Source organism: Clarias gariepinus, chromosome 11 (genome assembly GCF_024256425.1).
Source record: "Clarias gariepinus isolate MV-2021 ecotype Netherlands chromosome 11, CGAR_prim_01v2, whole genome shotgun sequence".
Classification (NCBI taxonomy): domain Eukaryota; kingdom Metazoa; phylum Chordata; class Actinopteri; order Siluriformes; family Clariidae; genus Clarias; species Clarias gariepinus.
Genome location: NC_071110.1, coordinates 21,246,999 through 21,264,060, shown reverse-complemented (window position 1 = coordinate 21,264,060; position 17,062 = coordinate 21,246,999). Strand labels below are relative to the sequence as shown.

General features: G+C 39.5%; 2 protein-coding genes across 3 annotated transcripts; one reads left to right on the top strand and one right to left on the bottom strand.

Moving 5' to 3' along the window:
- Nucleotides 1-1,183: 1,183 nt before the first annotated feature.
- On the bottom strand, nt 1,184-13,510 carry relb (v-rel avian reticuloendotheliosis viral oncogene homolog B). Of its 2 annotated transcripts, XM_053507128.1 has the most exons (12): nt 12,689-13,095; nt 12,187-12,198; nt 11,351-11,508; nt 9,537-9,715; nt 8,757-9,035; nt 7,803-7,963; nt 7,389-7,480; nt 7,091-7,222; nt 6,427-6,531; nt 3,501-3,716; nt 2,699-2,770; nt 1,184-2,616 (listed from the first exon to the last, which is right to left on the bottom strand). In XM_053507128.1, the coding sequence occupies exons 5-12, from the start codon at nt 9,009-9,011 to the stop codon at nt 2,204-2,206; spliced, it is 1,446 nt and encodes a 481-aa protein (XP_053363103.1). In that variant the 5' UTR covers nt 9,012-9,035; nt 9,537-9,715; nt 11,351-11,508; nt 12,187-12,198; nt 12,689-13,095; the 3' UTR covers nt 1,184-2,203. The 2 variants fall into 2 exon arrangements, with proteins under 2 accessions (XP_053363103.1, XP_053363102.1); XM_053507127.1 differs by lacking the exon at nt 9,537-9,715 and having other exon boundaries at nt 12,689-13,510.
- An 853-nt stretch (nt 13,511-14,363) lies between these two features.
- Nucleotides 14,364-16,335, top strand: mos (v-mos Moloney murine sarcoma viral oncogene homolog). The gene has a single exon (XM_053507129.1). It carries the CDS (start codon nt 14,798-14,800, stop codon nt 15,806-15,808), a length of 1,011 nt encoding a protein of 336 aa, XP_053363104.1. The 5' UTR covers nt 14,364-14,797; the 3' UTR covers nt 15,809-16,335.
- Nucleotides 16,336-17,062: the final 727 nt, after the last annotated feature.

Here is a 17,062-nt window from a genome sequence, read left to right as displayed (position 1 = left end):
TTTACCACAAGAAATGTAGAAGTTGATACAGCATGATGTGTATGGTATGGATGGACAGTTTGCCACAGTTCAATCAAATGCAAACTAATGTTAGCATATACATTGATATCCTTCTTGGTGTTTTAAGCTCAGCTTTTAGCTTGTGGTAACTAAGATAAATAGACTTTTTTTTAACCATTCTGCTCATTTGCCCATTTATGGATTAATCAGGGATTAGGCAGAGTCAGCTCCTGCCAAGATGATAACAACCGGACCTCCCACAGTTGAGCTTTAAAATGCCTCTTCAGGAAATATATGGTTGACGTTACAGAGGGTTTTTGTTACGTAGTCTGTGCTTAATTACATAGATGCTGAAACAGCGCTTTCGACCTTGTGCCCTAACTCATCTGGGATAGGCTCCAGGCCCCCCACGACCCTGAATACAGGATAAAACAGTCTAGACAATGAGCGAGTATGTCAGCTGGAGTGTAAACACACACTCCACTATTGGGAGACCTCTGAGACCTGTTAACTAAAGAAATAGAAAAATATGGTACATTTGAAGAAATTAGATACAGTCTGAAATTTAAATCAAGCACTATAATCTTAACCAATGTTCCACCACGTATTGTGGTTCCACGGCCGACTCAAGTGTATCATGTTATTTAAAGAACGGTCTCATTTCCGATCTAGAACAGTAATCAACTCTCATGTCAGTATTGATAATACACTAATACATTAGAGCTAAAATGACATTGTAATAAGCAGTGAGGACCGGCATGGCTATGATGTCCAATTGCCACACAAATAAGTGGTATTAATGAATATCATAGCTTGAAACGTTGCACAATACTGGAGTTTCCCCACTTGGGAACTTGGCCCAAGTTTCCTTTAAGAGCAGGACAATGACATGATGGAATCTGACTTCGCAGCATTTCTTCTGACCGTTCATTTGAATATGACAAGAAGGGGAAGGTCAATGAACCTTTTAATCCTGTCTGTTTCCTGCCCAAGTGTGTGTGGGCGATTAATGAACAAATAACATGTGATTGAAGCATGCTTCTATTGAAATAATTACACATGACAATTTAAGCAAGATTTTGGCCTGGGCTATATTTCTCAAGAATGAGGATATAAGGAAATTTCATAACTGTTGGTCTAGTCCAAATTTAGCAATGATATCACTTGTCCAAAAACCAAAGGATCTAAATCAAGCCTTTAATAGTAGACACACAGATGCGTACAATATTTCCAAAAAGACATGATAGTGCATTTTGGTCATGGTTTACTACAACATAGTTTACAAACATTTATTTATGTAGATGCCAGTCAATTCTTTACTGTTTCCAATCTGCTACGTCTTTGTGTTTTTTTTGTTTTTTTTTTACAATATATACAAATTGTTTTATTTTACAGAATGCCAAATTCTAAAACGTCAACTACTTTCATATCATTGCATTTAATGCTATTAGTTGACATTCTAAGTGAAAGATGTTCCAAAACCAGGCCTATTGTTAGCTATGCACATGCTCTACAGGGGTGTTATAGTGGGGGGGTTGTGAGACTGACTACCTAGGGCACTTGTAAGCCTGAAATAAAGCGTGAGAGATATGGATCAAGAAAGTAAGTGGGCCCAAAGAGACAGCTTATGTACAGGGCCCAAACTGTTCTACACCCCTGACACTGTGTATACATAAATATATATGGATGAAGGTGAGAATTTTGTGTTCTGCTCTAGACAGGTTAACACACAAAAACATGAAGCCTGTGCAATTCATAAATGACCAACTTGACAAGTACTCCTCAGAAACCTTCTTTTCTTTTTTCTTCAGAGAGAAGAACTACGTACTACCTAAGGTCCTGTGCATCTCCCTGACATGCATTACATCACCACACAGAAGGGCATCAAGCTCATACTTAAGAGACACTAGTCACGCGCTTCAAAGTAGAGAAAGGTTACAGTCTGAGCAGCCATTTTATGTAATGTATACAGACATAAAGACAAAGCTCATTTTTCAGACTGGGTCTTTTCCTTAGATTTGTCCTTCAGGTTCAAAGGGTCCACGGGTCATTTAAAGAGCCCTCAGGGATGGCACATGCACATGCCATTCAGGTTGAATCTAAACCTACGCTTCACTTGTACAGACTTAGTACTTATTTTTTAATTATGAAAACTGAGAAGCTCTTTTCACTTCTCTACTCTTATAAGTGTCTTCAGAGTTCTTCACGAGTCGTCTTCGGTTTTGACCTGACGTAAGAAAATGTCTTGCAGATCTTGTGGAAGTTCTTGGTTGTAAAATGGGTCAACAAACGGAAACATAGAAGGCTGGCCTGCTTCCATGTGATTTGGGTTTGTTTCCGTGACATTGGAGTTTGGATCCTGGCTGTTCAATAGCCAGAGAAGGTTCTGCGGCTCCAGGCATTCGTTGATGCTCACTAGTATGCTGTTCATTGTGTCTGGGTCCAGGCTGACACACGTGTCATCTCCCCTGAGACTGTTGTCAGGATAGTGTATCTCATCCAGGACTTGAGGGAACGGGACCTGACTCTCATCCTGGGCAGGAATTCTGCTGTCAGATCCTTCGGCGCAGAATGAATCAAACTGCTGTATAGGACCTGCTGTGCTCATCAGCGCATCTGGAGCAAAAAAGTAAAGTTGGACCTTCACTTGAACATCAATGAAACAATGAGTGCATACTTAAATTCTGAAATACTCCACCTGCGTTGCCACTGCAGTCCTCGTTAAACTTGCTGGATTTAATTTTCCGTTTGCGTTTGACCTCATACGGATCTGCACACCAAAAAGCAACAAAACAATGAGATGAGAGTTGGAGAACGGTATTGCATATCATTTCTTGATCTATTCATCTGTAACCATCTGTTATAGCTGGCTGGTGGAACAGCATATCTTAAATTGTGTGCAGCTTCAGTTTTTTCTCTGGCAGCATTTCAGAAAGAACTGAAAACTGCACCGGAAGCCTTTGAGCAGGGGAGTTAAAGGATGTGTTTCCACCTGTTTCACTTACAATGTTAATAAAGGGGAAAAAAGTTTATCCAGATTTGTTATGATATGCTAAATTAAAGAGGGAACATGATGCTCTGCTGATTTTAATGAGCTAAAATCTAACCACTGAAATTATACAGACAGTTGAGTGTCACTGGTTTAGCTATAAAAAAAAAAAAAAAGATAGTTTTTACCCTCAGCCGTTTTAAACTAATGACTAATTTCACCAGAGATTCATGAGTAACTCTTTCCCCTATTACTCATCCACCCTGGACAGAAAAAAACCACCCACTTGTAGGTTAGGATCCAGCCTCCTAATTATGTACACCTACCACATTAAAGCTTCATTTTTGCATTTTTTAAGAAATCAAAGATATACTGTAAAACTTGTGCAAGCAACTGTTCTTTCTAAGGTTGTATAACCACCATTCATTGGTTATAACCACAACTATTTAAAAAAAAATACAAAAGTCCCCACAATGTTTCATGTTGCAGGAACTATGGGTCACGTGCTGACCTGGATTGTGAGGCAGGTAGGTGAACTTCACCGGCTCACTGTACATGCGGTCTGAAATACGACGGAGAGACACGTTCACCTCAACCTCTTCGCCAATGTCCTGCTCCTGATACGGGGGTGACTTGAAGACAACAGCGATCTGCCGATGCACGTCGGTCTGTGCGAACTCAGCCTTAGCTTCCCAGTTGCCAAAACTGAAGATGATCTCAATGTCATCTGTAGAATTCCATCACACAAATACATGCAGACATTTTACTTAAGTGAAACAATTCTTACTGTTTCTATGATATACCCATTATACTGTAAAGCGCTTATAACAACGATCACTGTCGCAAAGCAGCTTTACAGAATCTAGCCGTCGTCCTAGGCTTGCTTATCAGGGACAATTAGGGACAATCATATCATTTTGATTCATACACATTCACATTTCATACAAACTTAGTTCTTTTGATTGTGTAAAGCTGCTTTGTGATGATGTAAATCGTTAAAAGCGCTATACAAATAAAATTGAATTGAATTGAATTAAAGCATGGCTTGAAGCATGAAGACCCCATGATCGGCAACCCAGCCAATCATAGAAGCAACCATGCATGAAAAGAACATGCAAACCCCATGCACACAGGACCAAAAGCGAGATTTGATCCCCAAACCTTTGAGGTGTGCTAATAAAAATGCTAGCAAATATATATTATAAAAGAATTTCCGTAACAGTCATTGTATGGTGTTACGTGAATTAAAATTAAATAAATAAATATTTTCTCAAATAATCAAATAGTTTACTATCGATTCAATTTTATAATAGTGCTGGTAACTGAACTTTCCAGTTTGTATACAGGGGAAACCCCTTTCACTCTGCAAGGTCAAATCAATCTTTTTTTTTTTTTTCTTCTTCCAGATGCATCTCTTGCTAATGCAGAACCTGAAAAACAATGGCACAGTACTGCTAGGAAAGCTACCTGTGAAGAGCCTGAGTTTCTTCAAAAACAGCAATCCCTCAGCAACACTTCTCTAATTATTTATCATATAGTTGTCTTTAATTGTGCAAGTTTGAACCAGAATAACATAGAATATAAACTGTAGATAGTAAAATGGAACAAGGTAAGATGTGCTTAAACTGAAACTTGATTTAACTCAAAAGTGACTAGCAGGAACGCTGACATAACAGCAACCAGGCATATCTCATATTAAACAAAATCCAATCATATTTTTCTTCCAAAGACCCAGACTTTACTATATTTTAATGTAGTTTTAAGGAATAGTTCTCCAGGCTTCCTGAAAACCTTTTGGCTCTTATTTTCAGTTCAGTTCCTGTACCTGACCAGTTTCAAATTAATGTTGTTTGTTAAGCCACACAGTGACCTATGAATCATTCAAGCATTAAAAAAAATACATCCAACTGCATAAACCGGTAAAAGCACAGTGGCAAATGATGATTAGTATTAGATTAGTTTCAATTTTATTTGTCATAAAACACCAAGGAAATGCAGTTAGCATCTAACCAGAAGTGCATAAGTAGCCTACCTACAATAAATAACAAATGTGGGAAAATAATGCTAAGGGTTTGGAGGTACAGGGGTATGAATGTTTATTGTACAAAAAGTGCAAAAGGTTTTTTTTTTATAGGATATACTACGGTAATATACAGCACAGCAGTGCAAACACTACGCAGTAGTGAAGATGTCATTTTGTCTCAGAGCTGTTTAGAACGTGAACTATATTTTGTTGAGAATTTTCTAAAATTAGGATTATTTACCATCAGGACAGCTTTACAGGACAGCCATTTTCTATCATCAAGCTTCTACGTTAATAAAGAACACCTGTATTACTGGTCATTTAATGCAATTATCCAATTAGCCAATCATGTGGCAGCACAATGTAAACAAACACAGGTATTAATTTACAGGAGCTTTAATTAATGTTCACATCAAGCACCAAAATACTGTAGATGAAATGCCCAGATGAGCTAGTTTTAGTAACAGAAAACGCTCATCACCTTTGATTTTTTTTTTTTTTATGCAAAAGTGTCAAGAATATTTTGTGCTGCAGTTCTACTTCTGGAAACGTTATAATAATGAGAGGTCAGAGAATGACTAAATGAGGGGTTACAGCAGCTCAGCCCTTTTTGTAATGACGGTGAGCAGAAAAACATCTCAGAATACACAACCTTAAAGTCAATGGGCTATGACAGCCAAACACCACATCAAGTTTAAATTCTGTCAGTGAAGAATAGGAATCAGAGGCTACAGTGATGCTTAGTTTGGTCTGGAAGTAGTTTTTCCAGGAAGTAGAGTAACTTGAACACTCAAAATAATCACCTCAGAATGCTCAAAATGTAAACCAATGGACTAAAAACAGCATAAGACCACACTGGGTAACACAGCTGGTCACCGGATAGAGAAGTGTCCACCTGGTCACCATCCAGTCTTCACCTGTCCAGATTGGGTGAGCCTGAGGTCAAAAGAGGATCAGATTCCTGTAATTTGGCTGATGGAAATCAGTGGTCTTCTGCTATTGTAGGCCATTCACCTCAAGGTGTTTTTCTGCTCACCATAGTTGTACAGAGTACTGATTCAAGTTGTCCTTCCAATCAACTTACACCAGCCTGGTCATTCTCATCTGACTTCTTTCATCAAAAAGGCTCTTTCACCCACAGACATTTTGTTTACACAGTGTTTTTTTCCCCCTACTAGACCATTCTATGTAGACTTTTTACTGCCGTGTCTAAAAGTTCAAGGAAATCATCAGTTTCCAAATTACATAAAACAACTTATATAGAACCAACAACCATGGCATGGTTAAAGTCACAGAGATCACATTTTACAAAGTACTGAAGGCCCTTTTATTCTTATTTTTATTTTGTACTTTTATTGCTTACTACAAAAAAAAGATAATACTGGGTTCCTAGGATGACGGGAGTAGTGCTCACCTTTTTGCACTTTGTCGCACAGCATGTAGATCTCTGTCTTGCCTGTGCAGGGACCTTGCACAATATTCAGCCTGTTAATTTTCAACTCCGCAGTTGTAGTAGCTTCTGCTCAGGTGCACACAGAAATAATATTAGAATTACCTCTTATAGTAATCATTATTATTATTTAATATAGAAATGCTATCCTGCTATAACAATGGTAAATACATTGACTGGCTTGGCTCTCGTAATTATTTATTTATTGTTTTATATTGTGAAAATTAAACAACCAGTTTATGTACATATGTATGTGAGGGAAGGGTAGCAAACTGGTATATTTGAATCTTAATGTCTTGGGTAAACTTAACAAAAAGTAAACACTGAACTGTATATAAAAAAAAAAAACTATGACGACACACACACAAAGACACACACAGAGGGGTTTAAAAAATGTATACACACTTCAACCGTTGCTCTTTTTAAAATTTGAATTGAATTGTGGCAGCAATGTTTGCTCTAAAGAAGTCAGTAGTTGCACCATTGTGGATACCATCATGTGACTATCTGAAGAGAAGCGTATATTTTTCATGTTAAAGTGTGTATACATTTTTTTGGGCCTCTCCTAATATCTCTAATTATAAGTATTATCTGATTACTGTGTTAAAAGACCCATCACTGGTCTTACTTTTGTCATAAATGGGGTTAGATACCACAGGGTATAGGTGGGTCCTGTCCCCATTTTCCCTCTCTAGCTCACACTGGAAGCATAACCGAACCACGTTCATGTCCATGTCCTCAATACTCTTCGAGTGGCCAGCTATTTGCATGAAAGAGAGACAGAGAGCATAACATAAATCTCTGACAAGCTTTATTGCCCAAATGGTATATGAACATCTAAAGTCAAAACAAGTCACATGCTTGGTGAAGTTATGGTTTGCATGTGAAAAAAAAGTACAAAATATTAAAACAATTTTAAAACATACTGCTGAATGGATCGATGTTTTTCTTCTTCCTCCTCGTCAGAGATGCATCCAGTTCCTTCCTCCGAACACACTGGATGCCCAAATTCATAAAACTGGAAAAGACATATATAACCTTATATGTTTTCTTTAAACAGAAAATTTATATATTGGAGTAATACATATTAACATCCTTTCACTGAACAGTCTGTCTTAATTCACAGTATAATCCTCCCAAGATAACAATGGATATTCAACTCTATCGAAGTTACTCTAAACAGTTCTTCTGAGTGATGTATAATAGTTTGTGTAATATTCATCAGGTAAAAACTACTTAAAATTACATGCCATTCAGAGTTCTTTATATTTACTTAAACAATGCCAAGAAATCATCAGTAAATATTCTGAATGAAAGTGACTAAAGGTGCTGAAATGTACCTGTGACGCCGTGTATTGTGAGGGTTAAAGCTGATCACACAAATGCCATCTGAACAGTCTTTTCCAACCAAGCAGTGTGGGTGTGGGCGATGAGGGAGGTCCTTTGTTACAAGAGACACTGTGACTGTTACATTTTTTATGTTTTTAATTGGGCCTCGAAGCTATTTGAAAAAAAAAAAAATGAAAAGATTATTACTTAGGAATAAACCATTACTACCTATACAGTGATGTCATATTCCAATCCAGAGTGCCATATATGGAAACCCAACAGTTTAAAATGAAAAACTATCTTCTGTTTGTTTTTTCTGTGTGGTACTTCCCTCCCACAGACCACACCAGTGCAGCGCCTTTCACAGTGACACTTTCTTTTTCGTACCTCAAAGTTAGCACTTGGATTAACACCATTCATTTAAACCAAAACAGGGACAAACCCCTTTATGTTTGGACTAGTCGGTACATTCCAGAAACAGCTACAGCAACGGTCTTAAATATTATTCGTACGTTTATTGCAAGCAAATTGTACACTTGTGCAAAAATGCACACAAACTCCCACATGGGTCAAGGGCGTGTAAAGCTAAAGACTGATGCTCTGCGTTATGAGTCCGTGTTGACTCATAAAAAACACCTGGCTTAACGCTAAGTCAGAATAAAGAATAAGAGTCAGAATAAACAAGGCTGCAACTTTTACCTGTCACAAGGTAACCAATCTCAAATCAAAAATATTTAAATGCATCTTTAATTTACTGGCTTTCTTCAAAAAAGACAAGATAAGCCAAAGCTAAGAGCTTAAATATCCCACACAAGTACTGTTCAAATGTAATAAATGTTATATGTAAAGTACAAGAAATGACAATAATAATAAAAACAATAATAATTTGGTGTGTAATGTACAAGAAGACAATGACAAAAATGATAACTTAAAAATATTCACACACTGGGTGTGCCTGGACCCACCTCGATGGCAGGTAGCGTCTTGTTGACATCAGTGCTTGAGGACCCTAGGATGCTACCAGCCGATCGTCCCTCACACTCATACCGGAACCTCATGCCGCGCTCCTTGGGCTGTTCCACTACCACCAGCTCTGGTTTATCCAGCAGCTGCTCCAGCTGTTCAGTGTCCCTGTGGTGAGGACGCACAGTTGGATCCACTGCTGAAGCAGTGTTCCGCCGCTGACCTCTGGAGCCACGAGATGATGGAAGAGCTGACATGTTGCCTGAACCGAAGTCAAAATTCTACCAGTGGGGACAGAACAAGAAAGAGTCATTAAAGCGAGGCATAAATGTCAAATAGAACCCCACACCTCATGTTGTTTGGGGTGAAGTTAATTGATCTTTATGTGAAACAGTGCGAAAGAAAGCACTTAATCAGACTAGCTTTTATGTCTAAGCCCTAACATACTGAAAAATATTATTATAAAAACTGTTAACCAACAACAAGTCTTTAGGTTATTCTTTAGTTTACAGCAAGAGGCAGATAAAGCAAAAATGTGAACAGAGAAAGTTTTTCTGCAGAAGGAAGAGAAGCAAGAAGAGGAGGAATGAAAGTCAAATGGAAAAAAATAAACACTTCTTTGAACGGAGTATTTAGGTCAGAATTTGAAAGTCACAAATCAATAGCGTAGCAACAAAGCATAAAAAGTAGTAGCTAGAAAACGGAAGAAACAGTTTGTTATGGCCAGGCGGTTGAAAGAGCAACGGTTCTGCATGAGAAAGAGAGAAAACGTCTGGACATGCCTGAGGAAGAATGCAGATGGCCTGCACAAAGAGCAGCTAACAAGAGCCAGGAGGAGCATGGTGAAGAAACAGGAAACTCATGCAGAAGGATCAGTGACCAATGAGAATGAAGAGAGGAGGAGCTGTTACATTCAAGCTCTTTTTGCCAGAAGAGGCGCACATGAGGTAGGGATCATCAACTGAAACAAGGCGTCAGATTACAACCCTAATGGCTCTGCTAAAATGCAACTTCTGTTCCATATTTTTTTTATATTCTGATCTACCACAAAATCACAGATTCATAGAAGCACGGACATTAAACACCTGTGCCTAAGCAGTGGGACTTTATAGTCATTGGGAGCATATCTTTATATATAATAAAGCAGTTTCTTTATAATATTTTTGTGGTTTTATTGTACCATACCTACTGTTTAACAAATCCTTTACATTTTTTTTTACATTATATTATATATTTACAGCACACAGTGATATGTTTTTCGTCTGCCATGTGGAACAGTGCACTCAATGCCCAAAACTCTGTCACTGGACGCGGTGCTGCTCCCAAGCCCGGATAAAATTGGTTGTGTCAGGAAGGGCATCCGGGGTAAAACCTATGCCAAGTTGTTGTGCAGATTAAATGGTCCACTGTGGCGACCCTTTGACGCTAGCAGCCGAAAGACTACATGACAGATGCCCTTGTCACAGAGTGACATATATTTATCTCATTATATACTATTAGTTAAACGTTTTGATACATCTTCTAATTAATCAGTCAAACAATGCTGAAGGCAGCCAAAGTATGCAACAATCTCCTTAAAACGGTTGATGTTGATATGTCTGCTACTTATGTTCTGTAAAACCTTCATAATGGCTCCAATCTGAGATGCTGTTAATTGTTGATACTTGAGGCTGAAATCTCTAAAAGAACTTCTTCGCTATAGCACAGGTACGTTTTAGTCTAGCTTTTTTGGGATGGTCTCATCATCTGATGGGTTTTCCAAATGCACTTTACAATACAGGTCTTCCAAGAACTGCTCCAGAACAGCTGACCTTCGTGTCTTAAAATAACACCTGACTGTTGTTGTTGTTGTTACTTAATTGCCTAAGGCTATGTGTTATTACAAAGTTTGGAAATCTCCAGAAAATGAATCAGTATACAAAAAAAAAAAAAAAAACACTGACGGAGAAGGTGTGTCCAAACTTTTGACTGGCACTGTACATTGAGGGTTAAGGGCCCAACAGCAGTAGCTTGGTAGTTTAAACCCCCTTCTGATCTGTAGTTTAACAGCTCATCCCACCCTCTGCCCACCACTGCCTTTTTGTTTGTCTTTTGTCATTTTGGTAGCTTTCTCTTTTTTTGATAAAGCTTTTGGTTTAAAATATACAAAAAGCAAAAGTGGACAAAAGACCACATCACACCTTTATGTTTTAAAGGCTGTCCAGCAGCAAAAGAAAATGGTATTATAGTTGTTTGCTTATCAAAGATCAAATTATGCCTGACAATAACTTAAACATATTATGTCATTGTTCTTAAACTCTCTGTAACAAAGGACCCTTTTAATATATCTCTCAATACGGTATTTTTTCAGCAGCATTTTTTAAAAATTATTTAGCTTATTTATCAAAATATTAGCATGTTCTATTCCCAATACTTTTGCAACAGTCAGAGAGAACAATGATTATAAGAATTCAGTGACAAACCAAATAACTGACACTTTTACAAAGATCTTTTTTTGTGTGTAATTTTCACTATTGAACTGCTTAAAGTTATATAAAAAGCCCCTGGATTTGCTTTGCAGACTAATTTTCGAGGCAAGTACAATGCTTTTACTAACCTTTGATGCTGTACATCTGGGGACCAGCACTGTAGTAGAACTGCATCCAGGTATTATTGCTGATGTTTGAAGCTGATCATCAGAGTCTGCAGGTGGAGGAGGAGGACCTGGGAGACGGTCCTTAGCTGAATTCTCCAATAGGAATTCATCTATGATCTCTATAGATGGATAGATGGCAAGAGGGATTGTGATTTTTGTTTTTTTTCCAAGCACAATGCTGCTTTGCCATTGTAATTTCGTAATTGTACAGAATTGTATATTGTAACTCTCATCAAGTCTGGCCTGGAGCTTATTCCGGAAGACAGGGTACACCTTGGAAAGAGGGCCAATACATCACAGGGGCGCACACCCACACGCTTATTCACACACTATGGGCAATTTGTGAATGCCTAATCTGCATGTCTTTGGACTGCGGGAGGAATCCAGAGAACTCCAAGGAAACCCACCAAGCACTGGGAGAACATGCTTACTCCATACACATAGACCCATGGTAGTAGTCAAACCCGGGCCCGGAAGGTGCAAGACGACACTGCTAACCACTAAGCCACTGTGCCGCTGCTCTTGTCATGCACTTTGTAAAGATTATTAATTAAAAAAAGATTGTTCAAGGGTTCTTAAAAGACTCATCAGATAATTTAGGGCTTGGCTATTATTACAGATACTACTTAGAACCCTTTCTAGAGAGGGAAAAACTGATTCTAGTGATTTCCATGGGGTTAAATGTGTGTACCATCAGTAAAAGCTTCATGTGCTTTATAAATCAAGAAAGACACAAGTTTTTTGTCTATGAAAAATAGGTATCCTTTAAATACAAATGACTTAATAAGAGGACTCACCGAAGTCGAAATCTAGAAAAGAGAGAGAACAAATAAACATGAATTACAGGCATGGACATCCACAGACAGGCTACTAAAACGAAACTGAAAGTTGTTTATGCTATAATACATGCAATGTCATGTCGTTCCCAAATATGGAAACGCCTGTCAACCAAATGTCAACAATATGAGCGACCCTGAAAAAAACCCGCAATTATTTATTTGAGCCTACATACATGTGTATTTTTACGTGTATATTCTTCACGCTGCTATGTGAGAAAAAGTACGCAGCCTCTAATTTCTTGATAAAATGGCGGCTCAGTATAGTACAGTATGATGTCGATGTAAACAGAATATAGGCTTCTGTTTATACCTTTTGTTTCAGTGCCAGTAAGTCTGAGAGGAAATTGACAATCGCAGATCGCCATTTTTCTCCGCGATCACCTTCTAAGTGTATTACAACAGTAACGTCGCAGTCCGGTGCCACAGTTACAACTAAACAAACAAAAAGTCACAAACTTACCATCTGGGCCCGGCGTGCCGTTAGAAACAGTTCCGTTCATTTTCATGGCAAGGTAAAGTCCGTTGAAGAAGATTATTATTAATATCAATATTTAAACGCCTCCGAGCTTCGTCTGAGGTCCCGGAGCGGCTGCGCTCGCGCTACACACTCATTTCCGCCTGCTCCGCTCGTCCAGCTGTATTAAAACAACGTACGCGTTTTCAAGGCAGTGTGTGTGTGTATATGTGTGTGTCCGCGCTAGAGAAAAAAGAGCTTTTGCTTCTGCTTATTTTACACACACCTCGTGCCAGTCGAAGTGTCTCACGGTTTGGAAGGTCTTTCACTTTACCATCACGTTCAAATCTTGTTTGTGGAAATTCCCTTACGTCACCCCTGGGGAACCCCCTAAAACTGTCGACATGGTAACGTCCCAACAGCAGGTAAAGAACAAAGTGCGGTTTCAGACTTTACGCTGTTAAAAAAGTAATAACAATAATAAAAAAACAATCGTAGCGATAGTGTGCGGTACAATTCTACCAAAAAAGGCCAACTTTAGGTGAGAAAGAATGTGACGTCATTTGTTCGTTTTAAAGTTATAGTAAGGGGGATTAGTTAAATATTTAATTAGAATAAATTACTACCAGTATTCGAGGTTACTTGCTTTTGTTGCCCTGTATCCTTAATGAGTCACAGCAATTACTTAATATGGATAGTAATAATTAAGTGTGTTGAATATTCTGTCTGATTCCTGTCTTTTTAAAGCTCTGTGGGGGGAAAAAGACTAAACAAAAACAATTAGTTCATCTAACACTGCTTACATCTCAGTAGTTCATCGTCATTGACATAACGCAGTGCTGAACTGCACAAACCATGAAGGTATAGATGACGTAATTTTTGCCTGCATACACCTGAGGACTGGAGCGCACCCTAGAGGCAATGTTGGTTTTCTCAAAACAAAAAGTCATTGCTCTCGGTTGTATAAGTACAATTCACTAGTTAATTTTTAAGATGTCCCACATAAAATTTACATGTAGTAAAGTAAAATTATAGAAGTTTAATTATATGTTACGTTATTTGTATTATTATTGGATTAAATTCTGGGTACAGTATTTAGAAAACGTATTTAATATTGTACATGTGCACTAAAATTTGTAAACTTCCTCTATTTGCATTTAATAGTTTATTTAAACATTTATAAAACTACAATTATTGTTGCTGTTTATAATTATAATAATAATTAGCTAATAGATAACTTATTCAGATTCAACATTGTCGCCTCGCACCTCCATGGTCGAGGGTTCAAATATAAATAGAGTTTGCATTTTCTTCCCTGTTTGTTGGGTTTCCTCCCACAGTCCAAAGACATGCAGATTTGGCTAATTGGAGTTTCCAAATTGACATGTAAATACCATGTGGGTGTGTATGTGTGTGTGATGAATCGGCACCACGTCCAGGACAGACCCCACCCCTGTCCTAAGTCAATAATGAGTGAATGTGTAACAAGCTTTACAAACATTACTATTGTTAATGATGATTATTATTATTAGTATTAATAATAATTTATTCATTGATCATTATTGTTTTTTGAATATATAGACAACCCCTAAATAGTTTAATGAAGATTGTTAATATTATGAAAATTAATACTAAAATACTAAAAATTATATTCTGTTAATCATGGTAGGTAATTCTATGATGTAATGTTTAGAGTAAACAATTGTGTCCGCCTTTAACTGAAACGCACTGAGCGCTATGCTATTGCGTCAGTTCCTTCATGGTACAAACAGTTGCGTAAGGAGGACGTTCAGGCTCAACCAATGGCCGCGCCGCACTGAGTGACGTGACCCAATCGAACATGATCACAAGGTTGCCAGATCAGCAGGCGTTCCACGCAGCACGAAACCGGCTGTTTTGACGATGAACAGATTTAAAATCTTAGTCACATACGTTATGGTACAAAATGACATTGAATGTCATTAAACATTAAAATAACATTGCTATCAATAAACAGCCAATTTCAGGATTTACAAGGCTAGTAGAGTAGGATCCGCAACCAAACTGGCAACACAATGAGCGAGGCAAATCTGAATCGCTTGTAAGTGCGCTGTGCAGATTCTGCTCCTCAGCAGCATGCCGTCCCCGATCCCTGTGACACGCCTTCTCCCAAGAGACTTCGGTCTCAACCTGGGCGTCTGCAGCAGCCCTCTCACCAAACAGCTAGGGCACGCGACTCTCCGTGTGCCGGTTAACGCCTTTCACGGGAAGCTCGCGTGCAGACTCTGGTCTTCTGTGATCCACTGGCGTGAGCTCGATGACCTGGAGCCCATCGGCTCCGGTGGGTTTGGCTTGGTGTTCAGAGCTACGTACTTCGGAGAGACGGTGGCGGTGAAGCGTGTCAAGTGCGCCAAGAACAAACTGGCTTCGCGGCAGAGTTTCTGGGCCGAGCTGAACGCGGCGCATCTGCGGCACGAGAACCTGGTACGCGTGATCGCCGCCAGCACGCAGGACAATGGCGAAGACTCCTTGGGCGCGAGCGGCGACGGCGTCATCGGCACCATCATTATGGAGTACGCTGGGGATGTGAACCTGCAGCAGGCGATCTACAGCGCCGCCGAGCCGCTGCGCCCCGAATCCTGCGTGCGTTACGCAACGGACATGGCGCGCGGCCTTTGCCACCTGCACGCCCACCGCGTCGTGCACCTGGACCTGAAACCCGCAAACGTCATCGTGTCCCGGGCGGGCGTGTGCAAGCTGGCGGATTTCGGATGCTCGTTAAAATTGGAAGTCGTGTGCGATCGCGATGCCTCGGCTCGCCGGATGGAGATCGGCGGCACGTACACGCACCGCGCGCCCGAGCTCCTCAGGGGAGAAGACGCAACACCCGGAGCGGACGTCTACTCCTTCGGTGTCACTTTCTGGCAGCTACTCACACGTGATCCGCCGTATGAAGGAGAGCGACAGCACATTCTGTATGCCGTAGTCGCCTTCAACCTGCGGCCTGATCTAAACAAGCACGTGTTCAGTCAGCCAGAACCGGGCCGCTCGTTTAAGGAGCTCCTCAGTCGGTGCTGGAGTGCGGAACCGAGTCAAAGACCGAGCGCAGAGCAGCTGCTTGCAGAGCTCTCCGAGATTCCACCATGATCACGAAAAACCCTACTCGTGTTTAAAAGAGTAGGTCTAATATAAACCCGACTTGTTCGACCTGATGCACTATTGTTAGCAGTCCCTATCTAAAGACACAGTGGACCATTTTTGTCATGTTTTAATATGATCTTAAAATATTCTTTGCAATTACTTTTTGTCTAATGTAAATAAGTGTTTAGTAACTGACACTTATATAAATAACTTGTTTGTAAATGTGCATTTGTTTTATTTCTGTATTTCAAATGGATTTGATTAAAACGTTTCATGTACAGTGGTCTTTTTAGAGTATATAACTCGGTGTAGCTAGATCTTTTCTCTGTTGCACTTAAAACTAGTAGTTGTGTGCTAATTGGCATAATGGAGTTCATCCTGTTCCACACCTGATCCAACTTGTCAGCTGATGTGCTGGTCCCCACAGGGCCTGAACCCAGCGCCTCTGCATCCTTTCTTTGTAGTTTTGAAACTCTGTGCAGTTTCCAGGTCTTACCTGCCTCTTTATGAACATATTAAGACTGGTTAAAGAATCTTACTCTAAATCAGCCATAAGATTATAATGTCGCCTACTATTGTGTAGTTCCATTTCTGCCACCAATACACCTTTGCCCATTTAAATTATGGCCTCCACACCGCTTCTGAAGGTGGGCTGGCATATCTGGCACCTAGCAGATCATTTAAGTGACTTTCGATTTAAGAGAGCAGTGTTGTGGTCGTCTTGGCTCTAACTTGTCCATCACTTTCCACAGTTGGATTGAGTCAACCTTTAACATTCCTCAAAATGTTACATATTTTTGCAGGATGCATTATCCTGCTGAACAAGGCTAGTGCCATCAGGAAACATTAATATTGCCATAAAGGGGTGTGCTTGGTCTGCAACAATACTTAGGCAAGGTGATATGTGTCAAGGTACCAGCCACTTCAATGTTTCCTAGAGCATTACACTCTCATATGCAGCAAGCAATAATTCTTTTGATTGTGTAGAGCTGCTTTACAACAATGACAATTGTTAAAAGCGCTATACAAATAAAATTGAATTGATTTGAAGCTGCGTTCTATTGTGTATTCTGACACCTTTATAATCAGACCAAGCATTAACTTGTTTCCCAGGAATTTGTGCTACAATAGCTCTTCTGTGATGTCTGATCAGACCCAGTAGTCTACCCCTCAAAATCTGTACATTCCAGGGAACTAATATATCCCACCCCCTGACAGGTGACACCACTTCCCCAGTTTTAACATTTTGGCTGATCTGTG